The sequence below is a fragment of the Heteronotia binoei genome, chromosome 14 (assembly GCF_032191835.1).
Source record: "Heteronotia binoei isolate CCM8104 ecotype False Entrance Well chromosome 14, APGP_CSIRO_Hbin_v1, whole genome shotgun sequence".
Lineage (NCBI taxonomy): Eukaryota > Metazoa > Chordata > Lepidosauria > Squamata > Gekkonidae > Heteronotia > Heteronotia binoei.
Window position 1 is genome coordinate 12,551,900 of NC_083236.1, and position 17,775 is coordinate 12,569,674.

At 48.8% G+C, this 17,775-nt stretch overlaps 1 protein-coding gene across 1 annotated transcript in view; it reads right to left on the bottom strand.

Moving 5' to 3' along the window:
- SORCS2 (sortilin related VPS10 domain containing receptor 2) overlaps window positions 1-17,775 on the bottom strand; it is a 253,072-nt gene that overhangs the window by 12,851 nt on the left and 222,446 nt on the right. Inside the window, exons 20-24 of the mRNA XM_060253784.1 lie at window positions 16,210-16,343; window positions 12,166-12,289; window positions 9,522-9,634; window positions 4,044-4,169; window positions 1,798-1,897 (exon numbers count right to left, since the gene is read on the bottom strand). Coding sequence (XP_060109767.1) covers window positions 1,798-1,897; window positions 4,044-4,169; window positions 9,522-9,634; window positions 12,166-12,289; window positions 16,210-16,343 — 597 coding nt within the window. The remainder of the gene's footprint in view (window positions 1-1,797; window positions 1,898-4,043; window positions 4,170-9,521; window positions 9,635-12,165; window positions 12,290-16,209; window positions 16,344-17,775) is intronic.

Genomic DNA, 17,775 nt, shown 5'->3' on the forward strand with positions numbered 1-17,775 from the left:
ACTCCGGAGCGACGTCCCTCTTCACCGCGCAGCGTCTGCGTGGATTTCCCACCAACTGCTGCGCGCAACCAGGAAGTGCCGCGGCTTTTGCGTCGCAGATGTAAGCCGCTAAAAACCAGTTTACATCTGCGACGCAAAAGCCGCGGCTCTTCCTGGTTGTGTGCAGCAGTTGGTGGGAAATCCGCGCAGACGCTGCGTGGTGAAGAGGGACGTCGCTCCGGAGTAAGGTCAGTGGGAAAACGGCCAGACTGTTTTTAAAATCTATCTTCTCAGTTCTGGATTTTAGCAAAAAAAGCAGATTTCCTACCAAACTATCAACATTATCAAAGATTTCAGGTTTTCACGGCTGGTAACATCATTAGGGTTTGTAGAATCTTTCGGGATCAAGTGCCGTGTTCTACTGGAGAAAGTTTTCCTTCCAGACGTTTCGTTCTCAGCTGCGGAGAATATCCTCAGTGGCGTTGCAGAGAACATCCTCAGTGGCGTTGCAGCCGGAGCAGGCGCTCGGCCACACTGTATTCAGGAAACCCACACACACCGATCGCTATCTAAAAAATAATTCCAATCATCATCCCCGCCAAAAACGTACAGTTGTAAAAACCCTCATTTACCGTGCATCACGCATCTGTGAACCAAGCCAACTCCAACAGGAACTACACCACCTCAACCAGTCACTGCAGGCCAATGGATACTCCCAACAAGAAATTAGAAGAGCCCTCCATCCCAGGAGACCATCCACACCAAATCCCGAGCCACACACAAATGTGGGTACAGCCTTCCTGCCCTACATAAAATCTGTCACCGACCGCATTGGCAAAATTCTCAAACGCCATAATGTTGACACAGTCTTCAAGCCCACACAACAGATCCGCCACATGCTGCGCTCGGCCAAAGATATGAGAGATCCACTTTCAACCCCTGGAGTCTACAAAATACCCTGCTCCTGTGGTGCAGTCTACATTGGCACTACCCAACGCAGTATCAACACCTGTCTCACCGAACACAAGAGACACTGTCGCTTGTTTCAGCCAGAAAAATCAGCTGTAGCTGAACATGCACTTCAAGAAGGAGACCACGTCATCCACTTTGAAAGAACTGAAGTCCTTTCTACAGTCTCACATTATCATACCCGCCTGAACAGAGAAGCTATTGAGATTTACAAACACCAGCACAATTTTAACAGAAAGGAAGAAGGCATTTTCATCCACCAATCTTGGTACCCAGCTCTGCAAAACACCCTACAGGCTATAAATTGCAGAAAGTCTCAGAACAACCAGCAAATTCCATAGAACAATCAGCACAGTCAACAACCATCTTCCTTATCTTCAAACCCCTTCCAACCTTCCCAGCAATTAACACAGAACAATGGTCACATTCAACAGCCAGTTTCCTTATCACTACCTTTCCAGGAAGCCCCACCAAACAATGGGCACATCCACAAACCAATTGCCCTTTCATCACACCCCCTCCAGCCTACAAATAGCAGCTCTCCAGCAGCCCTGGCCCCACTCAATGCACAGCAGCCAAGAAGGTCTGAGCGCCTGCTCCGGCTGCAACGCCACTGAGGATGTTCTCCGCAGCTGAGAACGAAACATCTGGAAGGAAAACTTTCTCCAGTAGAACACGGCACTTGATCCCGAAAGATTCTACAAACCCTAATTTTCAACATTCTTTGATGGGATTCCGTATAAATGCACGGGCTGCCACGTCAGAGTTCAGCATTAATGTTTTAGGTATCAGGAGGACATTCTCCCTCCAGAAGACTCCACTGAATATCGAAACCAGTGTTTGCAGTACCTGAATCAGAGCTGTCCAGGGTCACTAAGATCCAGTGCCCTTCTCGCAAGAAAAAACTGATGTTTTGGGCCTCCAGGGACTGCTTAATCGCAGCTATTCTCTGGGAACACAAAACAGACATTGTTAGACATGTTCAGGAAGTGACAGAGCCAAACTAAAAATTCTGAATATCAGTAACTGATAAGAAATCCAACAAGTGCGACACTGACAACGTCAACATTTCTCACTGATTTTTAGCAACATGCCTCCGCATTCTGTCATGGGTACTGGGGACCCTGCAGAAGAAGCGGAGCCTGCAGAAGAAACGGTGCCCCTGCCACCTGCACCAGTGCCCCTGCCTCCTGCTGGAGAAGATCCAAGCCCCCCTGCCTCGCCCTCTCGGGTGGCTCGTGTGCGTGACCGCCTTCGTCAGGACCTCAGGGATCGGAGGAGGGCGGCACGCTCACGAGCAAGACGCTCCCTGAGCCCTGAGTTTTGAAAAGATTCTGGCCCTTCTAGGAGTGAGGGTGCTTGAGTCTCAGCAGGATCCTGGCTGCCTCTCTGAGCCAGCAATTAGCCCAAATGGGCAACAGACAGCAGAGGGCTATATAGCTGTGGGCTTTGGGAGGAGGCTTTGTGGAAGCAACTAGTCACTTACCTGATGTTCTAGCAGCCACTTCGGCTTCTGGACCCCCTGACTTCAGCTTCTGAACCTCTGACCTGCGATACCTGGACTGTGATTTGGTTTTGGTGCCTTGGACCCTCTTTGCTCACTGGCTATAGACCTTGGACTGCCCCTGGACTTTGCCTGACCCGGCCCCAGCCCGTGACACATTCCATAAAAACAGAAACGTGTTACTAAGAAGCAGATGTAGTGGGGTCTGCGTGGGAGGGGTGCTGCTTCCCACTGCATAGAAAGAAGGCCACCTGGACACATAGTGGAAAGCCATTCTGAGTTTATCTGAATTATAGCTTGCATTGTGTACCATTCCTATTAAAACTAAGAGCTATATTCTAAAAATCACAACAATTACTTTAATTTCATGTATAGAAGAACCGCAGGGTCTGTTCTGGTTTACAGCTGAAGTCACTGCTGAGTTTAATTTAGTGAAAACAAAACAAAATCCAATCTCACTACACCAGCTGCCTGAAAAGGGGGCAGAGAAGACGATCAGAATGAAAATAATAATAAGAAGAATTGCAGATTTATATCCTGCCCTTCTCTCTGAATCAGAGACTCAGAGCGGCTTACAATCTCCTGTATCTTCTCCCCCCACAACAGACACCCTGTGAGGTGGGTGGGGCTGAGAGGGCTCTCACAGCAGCTGCCCTTTCAAGGACAACTCCTACAAGAGCTCTGGCTGACCCAAGGCCATTTCAGCAGCTGCAAGTGGAGGCGTGGGGAATCAAACCCAGTGCTCCCAGATAAGAGTCCATGCACTTAACCACTACACCAAACTTCTTCTGCAGTCTTACACAAAAATATTTGGGCCTGATATTCGTTTCCAATGCAACAGCATTGCAAGAAAGGATGAGATGAAAGCAACCTGTTTTCTACCATGATTTGTGCTCCAGGAAGCAAGAAGAAAAACAAATAGTGGAATGTTGTTGTCATGGTTCACACAGAGGCTGCTTTGCCACAGATGTTCCCCTCTGCCTTTGCTTCTGGAGCACTGCTTTGGGGGGCATCTACACAACGCTGTCCTCTAGCTGCCCATTCTCCAGGTTTTTGCAATCCTTGGCATGCTCCTTTTTCAAACCTGGCTTACTGTGATATTTGCTGAAAGAACACAATCCGAGTTTGCTCCGTTAGGATGCTGTCTGGATGGGAGGGTGCATTTTGCGACAATCCCACCTACACTGGCGTAATTTTCTTTCTGTCAGCCCCTTGCAGATTCCATTTTCCCCACCATATCAAATGGGAGGAGGTTAAATGCAGGGACTTTGCAGCTGATGAAAGTGTGCAGCCAAGGCCTTCCCTGATGCTGCCTCTCAGCACTGCTAGTCAGAGCTTTACAGCCTCTGGACTTGAGGGTTTCCCTTTGGTCACCATGACTAGTAGCCTCCAAAGGACCCTTTGCAAGCCGCCTACAATTCTACAGCTTAATTGCTCACTGAGTGAAGGTCTGTCCTGAATCTGTTGTAGGTAGAAGAGAGATTCTGTGAGACATTTTGCAAAGTGAAGTGTTGTTCTTCCACTGATTGGGAGCCAGATGAAGTCAAACAGGCTGTCACCCATACAGTCTCTAAATCAGTAGTCTGCTTGCCTTATTGCTAGAAACCGTTCTTTTCCTTTTTGGGTGGTTCAGAGACTGGAGCACGTATAGGTCTGCTGTCGTGGGCAACCCAGGCCTTACCACAGTCACAAGGCTTTCTTCGGGTATGCTTGTTTCCTGAGGAGAGAAAAGGACACCCAGAAATTGAGTGGGCCCGTGGGACTACTTTTGTATCATTATCTTGCATTTTTAAATGTTTTCGATTTAATCCCTTTGGTTTAGGAAGCACGCCGTACAGATAACAGTACAGAAATTGCAGACACAGTCAAGATTTTGGGGGGCAAAACAGCAAAGGTACAGAGAACTATTACTATATTTTTAAACAGAAAATTAAATCCAGGAATCTTTTAATTTATAGAATGTTGAACGGGGGCACTAGTGATTGTGCTGTGTGTTAACCAAGATTTCCCCCTCCAGTTTTAACCCACCATCACGATGGCCAATCCTGTGGGTGTTTACTCAGAAGGACACCCGACTATGCTCCATGAGTTCCTCTCAGGCAACTGTGCACAGAACTTTAACCCCAGTCAGTGATAAATGATTAGCATGTGAAAACTTAAGATACTGGATGATGAAAGAGATATATGCACATAGAATACGAAATGTTGTGTGACGGAGAAATTGGTCGAGTCAACTGAAGAGAACTTGGCTGTCTGGTGGGTGTACCAACCACCTAACACACCTCCAGACGGTCTTCCTGGCCTGGTGGCTGCTATATCTGGGTGGACATAGCAGTTTTCCAGATTTTTGTTAGATCTGATAGCAGTATTCAACACAGTTGATTATGATCTTCTGACCTCCTGCCTCGCTGACATAGAAGTGAAGTGGACTGCCTTACAATGATTTTCCTCATTCCTCTGGGATCAGGGGCAGAGGGTGGTGATTGGTTACACGGTCAGGGGCAGAGAGTGGTGATTGGTTACACGGTCAGGGGCAGAGGGTGGTGATTGGTTACACGGTCAGGGGCAGAGGGCGGTGATTGGTTACACGGTCAGGGGCAGAGGGCAGTGATTGGTTACACGGTCAGGGGCAGAGGGCGGTGATTGGTTACACGGTCAGGGGCAGAGGGTGGTGATTGGTTACACAGTCAGGGGCAGAGGGTGGTGATTGGTTACATGGTCTCCCAGCGGTACCCACTAGAATGTGGAATGCCACAGGGAGCGATCTTGTCACCAATGCTGTTTACATGGTCAGGGGCAGAGGGTGGTGATTGGTTACACGGTCAGGGGCAGAGGGTGGTGATTGGTTACACGGTCAGGGGCAGAGGGCGGTGATTGGTTACACGGTCAGGGGCAGAGGGCGGTGATTGGTTACACGGTCAGGGGCAGAGGGTGGTGATTGGTTACACGGTCAGGGGCAGAGGGTGGTGATTGGTTACATGGTCTCCCAGCGGTACCCACTAGAATGTGGAATGCCACAGGGAGCGATCTTGTCACCAATGCTGTTTACACGGTCAGGGGCAGAGGGTGGTGATTGGTTACACGGTCAGGGGCAGAGGGTGGTGATTGGTTACACGGTCAGGGGCAGAGGGCGGTGATTGGTTACACGGTCAGGGGCAGAGGGCGGTGATTGGTTACACGGTCAGGGGCAGAGGGTGGTGATTGGTTACACGGTCAGGGGCAGAGGGTGGTGATTGGTTACATGGTCTCCCAGCGGTACCCACTAGAATGTGGAATGCCACAGGGAGCGATCTTGTCACCAATGCTGTTTAACATCTATATGCACCCCCTCACCCAGCTGGTGTGGAAGTATGGGTTGGATTGCCATCAATATGCCGAAGACACTCAACGCTCTCTGTTGATGGACAGCAACCCAGACTCTGCCCTGGAAAATCTGGTCCACGTGCTGAAGGGTGGTTGCAACAGAGCCGGCTGAAACTTAATCCATCAAAGAAGGAAGTCCTGTGTCTGGCCCAGGGCAGGATAGGTACAGGAATGAGGCTCCTGATCCTTGGAGGGCTCTGTTGTTGCTGGCACTGAAGGTCTGGAGCCTTGGAATGATCCTGGATGCCTCACTTTCCATGGAGGCCTAGGTCACTGCAGCAGCCAGGCCTGCCTTTTACCACCTATGGCAGATTAGACAGGTGGCTCCCTACCTTTCAGTCCAGGATCTGGCCTCAGCGATCCATGCAACTGTCACCTCCAGACTGGATTACTGCAATTTGCTCTATGCAGGCTTGCCCTTTAATCTGACCTGGAAACTCCAGCTGGTGCAGAATGCGGTGGCATGCCTGCTTGCTGCAGTGCCTATATGGGCACGTATGCAGCCGGTGCTCTGCCAGCTTCACTGGCTACCAGTTGAGTACCAGATCCAGTTCAAGGTTCTGATCTTGACCTCCAAAGCCCTGAATGGCCTGAGACTAGCATAACTGCGAGACCACCTTTTCCAATACACCCCCTGGAGAGCTTTACGCTCTATGGATCAACACTTGCCGGTTATCTGTGGCCCGAAAGAAGTCCATCAAGCCCAAACATGGGCCAGGACAGAAAATACTCTGGTAGAACAAACTCCCATTGGAGACCAGGGCCCTGCAGGGACTGCTGCAGTTCCAAAGGCCTGTAAGACAGAGTTGTTCCACCAGGCCTTTGGCTGAGGCCGTGGGCGTTTTATCAATACGTGGCCTCCCTGCTGAAATGATTCTGTTGAACTGACCCACGACCTGAAGGGCACCCCATCTGGTTCATACAAGACGGGGGGATATTTAGGATGAGGAGATGAAATCCGATACCACCATCTGTAGAACTGAAGGTCGTCTTTTATTTTACGAAGCTTTATGAATTATGAATTTTTATGAATTATGTTTTTATGAGTTCATTTTAACTTTGTATGTTTATTGTTGTTTGCATATTTATTGATTGTTGTTACCCATTCCTGAGCTTGCTGCGAGAAGGGCAGGTTATCCATTGAAAATAACAACAACAATATGTAGGAAAGGAATTTCCACGGCAGGAATTTCCAACACGCATGTATCTTGTGATCCATCATTCCGCTGTGCCTTGTGCACTCTGCTAAATTTCCAACAATTTTAACAAAGAGTCTAGACGGACACTGAATGGCAACAGGTTGAGATAATCCATCTCATCCCAGAAAGTCAGGAGTCACTCAGCCGCTACTTACTCAAACATCTTGCCCCAAAGAGGATATTTGGAACAAGCTTACAGTTGCCCAAAGGAGACAGACTCAGAAGTGACGGGTGAGTACAGATTCCAGACTGGATCTTCCAGATCCCAGTCCAACATTCTAACCACTACGTTCTTTACGTTATTTATACCCCACTTTTCTCCCCACCCAAAGTGGCTGACATCATTCTCTCTGAGTGAGAGTGTGTGAATGGCCCAAGGTCACGCAGCAAGCTTCCGTGGCAGAAGGGGGATTCCAGCCTGGGTTTCCCAGATCCGAACCCAACACTTTAACCACACTGGCTATTTCTTATCACCTCCAAACTTCCACCATTTCACCTAACTGCTGAAAAGGAGAAATATAGTTGGATGTCATCAACATGCTGATGACACTTCACTCCACATCTCTGGATGACTCCTAGCACATACAGCCGGGGCTGCGCGGGCTGCACTGGCTGCCGGTGGCATACCGAGTCCGATACAAAGTGCTGGTTATTACCTTTAAAGCCCTATATGGCCGAGGACCTGCCTACCTGAGGGACCGTCTCTCCCCATATGAGCCCCAGAGGGCACTGAGGTCATCTGGGAAAAACCAGTTGAATATCCCTGGGCCAAGGGAGGCCAGACTGAAGGCCACCCGGGATCGGGCCTTCTCTATCACCGCTCCACTACTGTGGAATCAACTCCCTGAGGAGGTGAGGGCCCTACGATGTTTAGATCGATTTCGTAGGGCCTGTAAGACCCACCTTTTCAAGATGGCCTTCAACTAGTGACAGAACTAGTGGGAAAGCTAGATATGCTGCTGAAAATGTTTTATTCTTGAAATGTTTTATTCTTGGAAGTCTACTAAAAACTTGATGCTATAACGCCATATTATTATTATTACTATTGTTATGTTAATTTTAACAACCTATAATTGTTTAACTATGTTTTTATAATATGAACTGATGTAATATGTATTTTATGCTGTGAGCCGCCCTGAGCCTGCCCCGGCGGGGAGGGCGGGATAGAAATAAAAAATTATTATTATTATTATTATTATAGAGAGTGCATGTAGACATTAGGATGAATAAGAGAGGGCGACACTCCATCGCATGAGTCCCAAAGAGCAAAGCAGCTGTCAAACAGCACCATCTTCTGTTATCCCTAATATCCATCTTACGGTGTTTTGAAAGGGTCATCCCTTCCGTCATGAAATGCTGATGTTTCTGTAGCTAGGAAACAAGTTTAGAATAATTAGGTGTCCAGTAGAATTTTCCGGCCAATGGGGGAGGAGGTCTTATTCCTGATGAGGTGATCTTAAGACTGACTATTGGCTAATCGGTATACTGAAGATAGTATACACATACACAAGGGGTGGAGCTTTGGGGGGGGGACTCCCACTCCTTTGTTCTTGGAGTTACACGAGATGTGAGCACACAAAGAGACAAAGATGGAGTCAGAACTAGAGATATGAGTGAGTTAGGCTGCTATTTTCTTTTTCATGGAACCCTTTGCCTATGTTTCCTAGTAAATTTTTCTTAGAAGTTCAACACACATGTATCTTGTGATCCATCATTCCGCTGTGCTTCGTGCACTCTGCTAAATTTCCAACAATTTTAACAAAGAGTCTAGACGGACACTGAATGGCAACAGGTTGAGATAATCCATCTCATCCCAGAAAGTCAGGAAGAAGAAGAAGATGATATTGGATTTATATCCCGCCCTCCACCCCGAAGAGTCTCAGAGCGGCTCACAATCTCCTTTACCTTCCTCCCCCACAACAGACACCCTGTGAGGTGGGTGGGGCTGGAGAGGGCTCTCACAGCAGCTGCCCTTTCAAGGACAACCTCTGCCAGGGCTATGGCTGACCCAAGGCCATTCCAGCAAGTGCAAGTGGAGGAGTGGGGAATCAAACCCGGTTCTCCCAGATAAGAGTCCGCACACTTAACCACTACACCAAACTGGCTCTCTCAGGAGTCACTCAGCCGCTACTAACTCAAACATCTTGCCCCAAAGAGGGTATTTGGAACAAGCTTACAGTTGCCCAAATGAGACAGACTCAGAAGTGAGGGGTTTTTTGCAGGGATTTCGAGACCCTCTTCTTCAAGGTGGCCAGAACAACAGCACCCCCTTCAATGAAGCATTTACCACACCTTGGTACCTTCCCTCTAGGAAGAAGTAACAAGCCACAAAGGATTAGAACTGAGCACTGAGGCAACAGGCTGCCCTGTTCTATGCAATGTGTTCCTGTTCTGTAATTTATCCAAATGATTGCGACTAGCTGGACTGTGGGGCTGCTCTAAAGATGGAAGTGCCCCCTTAATGTTTCAGTTTAATGACCAAAGATACTCATAACCAGAGAGGTCACCTTTGCAATCCGTTGTGTTACGACAAGACCGATGTCCTCTCGCCAAGCAGGAATGTTTGGGTTGTACAAATTCAGATACTCAGAAAACCGTAAGCGAAGTACTTGAAAATGATCTGGAAATGGGAAGCAAGAACACTACTAAATCAGGAAGTGAAAAGTAAGCGTTGCAAAAAATGAAACTGTTTTTATCCGTCTGAAATTCTTGACACATTAAAAGAGGCAGCCAACGGCAGAACTACATCTTACACATATAATATCGGTAGTTAAGAAAAAGCAGCTTTTGGAGGAAGCAATTTGTCACGCTTTTGTAAACCACATTGAGTCTGCCAAATGGAAAAAGGAGCTCTACAGCACCACTGGGACTTCTCTTAGCTTCTGTTTCTTTTCAAGGTTTGCTGCTCCTTCAAGGTTAATTAATTACTTCCTATTTCTCTGCAGGGTATTGCTATCTGCAATCACTATCTATTCTGGAAACATCTGAATCCAGCCAAGATAAGGATTCTTCAACTGGAGAAACAGTAAAACAGGTTTCCTACCTGTAACTGATGATCTTTGAGCAGTCATCTGTGCAGTCACACCCTTGGGATCTAAGGCGCCTGTGCCAGTTCTGATTGGTGATTTCTAAGCTCCAATAGAGGGATCCTTTGTGTCCCACCTCTGAGCATGCCCAGGAACTACACCAGGTATTCTCAGGGGGCCTGGTGCAGTGATCCTGCCAGTTCCTTCTACCACTCAAACAGTCCCAGAAGAGGAGCAACTAGGCTGACAGCAGCGGGGAAGGAAGGATGGATGGTGTGACTGCACAGATGACCACTCAAAAATCATCAGTTACAGGTAGGAAACCTGTTTATCTTCATCATAGTCTCTGTGCATCACACTCTTACGAGTTTGCCCCCACACCTAGAGCAACATTTGAAGAACCCCCACATGGGCTAAAGAGAGTCCAGCAAGAGGGGTGGGGAGATGGAAATTGACCCCACGTTTCTCACAGTCCTTTTTTTGCTGGTTCTTTTGTAAGTAGAAGAAGAATGACAAAAGAAATAAGTTGGAGAAGATGAATGAGAAATTAGGAAAAATGAAGACATCCACTGATCTGAGAGCTGAGGAAGTAAATCCTATTTGTGCAGCTATCACAAAAGCAGTGGTGGGGTTGCTGTGCCACACCTCCTGAGCGTGCGTGGTGGAGTTCCCGGGCATGCTCAGAGGTAGGACGCAGAGGATCCTTCTATTGGAGCTTAGAGATCACCAACTGGAACTGGCACAGGTGCTTTAGATCCCAAGGGTGTGATGCACAAAGACCAAGGTGGTGATCCTGGGAAGAAACTGCTTCTGGGGTTTACCTCATAGTCAGATCATAGAATCTCATTTGGCTCTTTTCTCCTAAGATGTCATCTAACATTAATCTCCACCAGGGCTTTTTTTGTATCAAGAACTCCTTTGCATATTAGGCCACACCCACCTGATGTAGCCAATCTCCCTATAATAACCCTGAGGTTCAAGGATTGGGGGAGAGATGACGATCAAGGCTACACACTGTTCTAAGTGCCCAAATACCCCCAAGCAAATACCTTCGAGTCTTTTCAGGGACAAAGGAGGATTCCTTCAATCAGTAAAGTATCATAAAGGAGGAACTTGGTTTTGGGAGTGTGTTTCCTTGGCACTCAAGCCCCCTCCTCCCCATAGCAGTAACCCACTGGGTTCTATCAAGGACACATGACCTTGGAGACCAGATACTTCTCCTCCCTCAGAGATCCTTTCAGCTACCAGATGAGGGTGGCTTTACCACCCAAAGGATCCAGGACAGTCACATTGTTCTCTTGCTTTCAAAATGTTTTCACGGCAGACTTTTTACAGGGTGGTTTGCCATTGCCTTCCCCAGTCATCTACACTTTCCCCCCAGAGGGTACTTAAATCTGGGACGCAGAATTTATTATCGATCCCTGGGCCGAGGGAGGCGAGATTGAAGTCTACTAGAGAGAGCCTTCTCGATTGCGGCCCCCTACTGGTGGAACCCCTAATCCTGGAAGAAGGAAGGGCCTTGCGGGACCTCGCCCAGTTCCACAAGGCCTGTAAAACAGCACTCTTTTGACCCGCCTTCAACTGAAAAATCGTATAAGAGGATGACCAACACTGTTGAACACACTGGAACTAATGATACTAGCACCAAAACTGTCTTAAATTTTTAAATTGTTATTGTTTAACTTGTCTTACTTGTTAAATTTGAATGTTTATCTGTTTTATCGTTTTCGTTTAAGTGCTGTGAGCCGCCCTGAGCCTGCTTCGGCGGGGACGGCGGGATATAAATCCAATAAATAAATAAATGTCCCTTGCAGGGATGGCCATGTCAGTTGGGACTTGATGGCGCTTATGCAACAGTTAAGGTACTGAGGTATGTCACATCTTCTGCTGCCTTCAAAGAGTCACTGAGACATACGGAACTGGGATGAGCTTCCTCTGAACTCCCCACCAAGGACCTGGCCATGGCCTGCCATTGGAAGCAGTCGCAGAGCTGAGGAGATTTGGAGGCGGACCGGGAGATTGAAACCACTCTTAGTCCATCTGCAGGAGAACTGAGGGGGCAGAATCTAAACAGTACTCCCCGCACCCCCCCCCCAAAAAAAAAAATTAAAAGGAAATTGCTCACCCAAAACTTGGATAACCTTGGAATCCTGGAGCATGGAGTTCCCTCGGGAAGCTTGAACTGTCACTCTGACTTCCCCGATCTCTGTAAAACTAGTCACCAAAAAGTTCTCCAATGAAAGGTGTGGCTATTTAAAAGAAAAGGCAAGAAAGGAAAAACTGAGTCACTGTCAGTATATAGAGTCCTCCGTCCACAGCATGACAGAAGCAGGTGGATCTACAGTGACAGCATCTGACAGGTCAGGTCAGATCAACCTTGGGAGTGAGCCGGTTCTGGCTGGACTGTAACCAGGGGAAAGCACCTGCTGGAGTCAGCAATTGTGTGGACTGCCGTGATTGGCTGTGCTGTATATATAAGGACTACTGTGCCAGACAGTATTTCTCTGTCGAGAGTTGGTTCCTGGCGTAGCACTTTGTCACTCAGTTTAATGTTATTCACCGCACTAGTTGTATTGTATATAGTTTGTAAATACACTACTTTTATACTAGGTGCTGGTGTGTGGCTCAATTTCTTCCCAGAGTCTACCTTCAAGCAGTTCTCTGTTTTGCACTCTGCACATGAACCACTGATAGTCACGGCTGGGAAGAAGCATGTCAGAAGGCTGTCAGCATCGCTAGTGGTGAAAAAGTAGCAGCTGTATGCCTGAGCTTTGCTCAGCACAGTCGTGGAACCTGCATTCACTGCCAGGACACCATTCTGGAAAATCCTCTTGGACATGGGCAGAGAGCGTTTCCTTCAGCAGTGAATAACCACAAGCTATTCCCACACATCAGGAATGAAGGGCAAAAGATCCCAGATCGGGGCGGAGACGTCCCTTGCATGGGATGGCCCAGGATGATCTGGGGACTCTGCCAGTCAGCCAGGCCAATCTGGGATGACACTCCCCTAATCTTTGGAAGAATGATTACTGCTCCCCCAAAAGCCACTTGGCAGGGGGGTCAGATGTCAGAATGCCCCTCTAGTGCCACAGAATATCTTGCAAGGCTAAAGCAGACGCTGGAAGAGGTCACAAAGGTGGCTGGGGAGTTCTTTAAGCAGGCTCTAGTTCAACAGAAGGACCATAATGACTGGCATGCTATGGCTAAGAGCCTGGCCATGAGGGATAAAGTCTGATCACATAGCCAAGCTGGAGGCAGAATGAGCTGGTCCAGATTGTGTGCTACAAAACTGGAGAAGGATAATTATCTGATCCAGGAAATGGGCTCACATAAAAAGACTCAGGTTGTTCACATCAACTGTCTGAACATATATATGAACCTATGAAACTGCCTTATACTGAATCAGATCCTCGGTCCATCCAAGTCAGTATTGTCTACTCAGACTGGCAGCGGCTCTCCAGGGTCTCAAGCTGAGGTTTTTCAGGCCTATTTGCCTGGACCCTTTTTAGTTGGAGATGCCGGGGATTGAACCTGGGACCTTCTGCTTACCGAGCAGATGCTCTACCACTGAGCCAACGTCCCTCCCCGACAGTCTGAAACTGTTTTGAGAGAGGGCCAGCCAGATGTTCCCAGTAAAGGCTGCTGAGGGGGAGGAACGGTGTTTGCCCGAGCTACTGAATGAGAGTGCAGGAGCTGTCGGGTTGGAGCAACTACAGATGGCCCCCGCCTTATCATAGCAGCAGCAGCAGCAGGATGAACTGAAACAAGTGCTGAGCTGTTTGCAGCCCCTTTTCTCTAAAGCGCCCAGCTGGGCTGACGATCACTCATCGTATAGAGACGGGGCACCTGCATCACTCAAACCGAGCCCTTGCCTGCTGAATGGGCCCATGAAAGAAATCGTGGCTGCTGAGATTAGGGTTGCCAAGTCCAATTCAAGAAATATCTGAGGGCTTTGGGGGTGGAGCCAGGAGACATTAGGGGTGGAGCCAAGATCAAGGGTGTGACAAGCATCATTGAACTCCAAAGGGAGTTCTGGCCATCACATTTAAAGGGATAGCATACCTTTTCAATGCCTTCCTTCCATAGGAAATAATGAAGGATAGGGGCACCTTCTTTTGGGGCTCATAGAACTGGACCCCCTGGTCCAATCTTTTTGAAACCTGGGGGGTATTTTGGGGAGAGGCACTAGATGCTATACTGAAAATTTGGTGCCTCTACCCCAAAAAACAGCCCCCCCAGAGCCCTAGATACTCACAGATCAATTCTCCATGATTTTCTATGGGAATAAATCTCCATAGGGAATAATAGAGTTCCCAGCAGACATCTCCCTCCCCTCCCCCCGCTTTCTGATGACCCTGAAGCGGGGGGAGGGTCTCCAAACCAGGGGATCCCCTGCCCCCACCTGGGGATTGGCAACCCTAGCTGAGATTCAACAAATGCTGCGGTGGGGGTGGGGGAGTGATCAAGGACTCTCGCTCTGATTGGAAACACCTGTACTTATTGTGCCAAAGAAGTTGTTAGAGGATGCCCCCACTGAATATCGCTTCTGTGTCGGCTTCAGGAAGTTGGATCCATACCCCACTCCTGGAACTGAAAGCTTGATTGAGGACTTGGCTGGGGCCTAGATCAGCACTATTGACTTGGCATCAGGTTATTGGCGAGTCCCGCTGAGCCCCGAAGCTTCTGATAAGACTACCTTTGTATTATCAATTTGTCAAGAGGCGATTTGGCTTAAAGTGGGCCCCAAAGGCCTTCCAGAGATTAATGGATCAATTATTGAATGGACTACCATTTGCAGCTGCCTATCGGGATATCGCCATCTACAGTCCAGATTGGGAAGAACACCTGAAACACGTGAGGGAAGTCCTCCAGAGCAGTGGTCTCCAATCTTTTTGGCACCAGGGACCAATTTTGTGGAAGGCAATTTTTCCACGGACCAGTGGGGGTGCTGGTGTTTTTGCTGCCTCAGGCTGCCCCCCATGAGCGTCTTTAAATGAGGAGCTGGAGAAGGTCACCGACGCACTACCCCTTCTGCCCGCCTGAAACCCGGGTGAATGAAAGAAACAGTGCTTCAGAGTGAGGTTGCGCTGCCTCTTTTGTCCACCTGGGACCTGGGCAGGTGAAAGGGGCAGTGCGGTGCCTCTGCCTCACTCCACGGCCTGGTTGCTAACAGGCCACAGACCGGTACTGGGCCACGGACCGGGGGTTGAGAGGATTCATCAAGCCGGACTCACTATCAAGGCCTCTGTCAACTTGGGTGTAATCATGTTGTGTATTTGGGGCATGTGGTTGGGTCAAATAGCATTAGGCCTCATGAGTCCAAGGTTGCTAGCATTATGGAGCGGCACAAGCCACTTATATAGGATGCAGAAGCATTTCTAGGCCTAGTGAATTTCTATAGACGTTTTGTGAAAGGGTCCAATACCCTCGCTGCAGCTGTCAGAGATCTGTGTAAGAAAAGGGCCCCTGCTAAGGTCATCTGGACCACTGAGTGCCAGCAGGCCCTGGAGGATTTGAAGAAACAGCAGCTGCAGGCGCCCACCTTTGTGCCTGCCTCCCAATGATAAAGATCCTTTCACAGTTAGAAGGAAATCTTCAGGGAGGGACCTGGGGGCTGTGTTACCCCCAGGCCTCAGATTCAGTGGGAGCTCACAGGAGCCCAGCTCCTGAACCTTTCTGAGAGTTCCACCTCTACAATATCTTCTTCTTCTTTGCATCTTAGGCCACACACCCCTGAGGAAAGCCAATCCTCCAAGAGCTGACAATAGGCCCTTTAGGATGAGCCCTGTAAGCTCTCGGAGGATTGGCTCAGTCAGGGGGGTGTAGCGTAATATGCAAAGGAATTCCTGCTACCCAAAAAAATGGCCTGCTTATGGTGATGGCACTTCCTGGGAGTACTTTAACGGAATGACCTCACTTCAGGTATCTGCACATGAAAGCTCATGCCTCGAATAAAACTCTGCTGGTCTTAAGGGCGCCACTGGATTCAAATTTTGTTCCGTCACTTAAGATGGTAAAGCTGGTTGTTCAAGGGGAAGTTTCTTTGAGCCAGACGAAAGGGCAGGCATAAAAATTAAATAAACAACTTGAGACTTCCTGTTATGTGCTGCCGTAAAACATGGCAACGTTTAAAATGCCGTAGAATGACAGATAATTTTTATTCCAATACCTGAAGGCTGTTTCCAATCCACCAGTAAAAGAGTGTAAAGTTTGGGTTCCTTGGCAGGGTAACGGCCGTCAGGTTGACCTCCTGATTTCTTCCAGTGACGGGAACGACTTCTAGATGTAAGGCCTGTAATGGAGCTAGAAAGAACCCCACTCATCAGTGAGCAAGCATTTCAGGTCCTCAAACTGTTTCGTACTCTTGCCTGTAGAGCAGGCCCACCAGTCTTTAAGAGCTACTGACTCTCTCAGCCAGCACCCGCAGTTGCCAGGTCCTCCCAGTCACTGGCCAGATCCCAATAGATCTCGGAAGCTAAGCAGGATCAGTCTTGGCTAGTAAATCGACCTCCAAGGAATACGAGGGTTGTGACACAGAGGCAAGCAACGGCAAACTACCTCTGTTTGTCTCTTGCCTTGAAAACTCTACAAAGTCGCCAAAAGTCAGATGACGCCTTCCACTCTTTCATTAATAGCCTAGCTCAGATCTTGCAAACTGAGGGCCACTGTGGCTTTCTTGACGGAGTCAGGGCCAGCCCTAAACTGTTTGGTTCCCTAAGAGAGCCAGTTTGGTGTAGTGGTTAAGTGCATGGACTCTTATCTGGGAGAACCCGGTGTGATTCCCCACTCCTGCACTTGCACCTGCTGGAATGGCTTTGGGTCAGCCATAGCTCTCTTATCTGGGAGAACCGGGTTTGATTCCCCACTCCTCCACTTGCAGCTGCTGGAATGGCCTTGGGTCAGCCATAGCTCTCTTATCTGGGAGAACCGGGTTTGATTCCCCACTTCTCCACTTGCAGCTGCTGGAATGGCCTTGGGTCAGCCATAGATCTCTTATCTGGGAGAACCGGGTTTGATTCCCCACTCCTCCACTTGCACCTGCTGGAATGGCCTTGGGTCTGCCAGAGCTCTCTTATCTGGGAGAACCGGGTTTGATTCCCCACTCCTCCACTTGCACCTGCTGGAATGGCCTTGGGTCAGCTATAGCTCTCTTATCTGGGAGAACCGGGTTTGATTCCCCACTCCTCCACTTGCACCTGCTGGAATGGCCTTGGGTCAACCAGAGCTCTCTTATCTGGGAGAACCGGGTTTGATTCCCCTCTCCTCCACTTGCACCTGCTGGAATGGCCTTGGGTCAGCCAGAGCTCTCTTATCAGGGAGAACCGGGTTTGATTCCCCTCTCCTCCACTTGCACCTGCTGGAATGGCCTTGGGTCGGCCATAGCTCTCTTATCTGGGAAAACCAGGTTTGATTCCCCACTCCTCCACTTGCACCTGCTGGAATGGCCTTGGGTCAGCCAGAGCTCTCTTATCTGGGAGAACCGGGTTTGATTCCCCACTCCTCCACTTGCACCTGCTGGAATGGCTTTGGGTCAGCCACAGTTCTCACAGGAGTTGTCCTTGAAAGGGCAGCTCCTGTGAGAGCCCTCTCAGCTCCACTCACCTCACAGGGTGTTGTTGTGGGGGGAGAAGATATAGGAGATTGTAAGCCGCTCTGAGTCTCTGATTCAGGGAGAAGGGCAGGGTATAAATCTGCAGTCTTCTTCTTCTTGGCAAGGCTACCTTCTGGTGCCCCC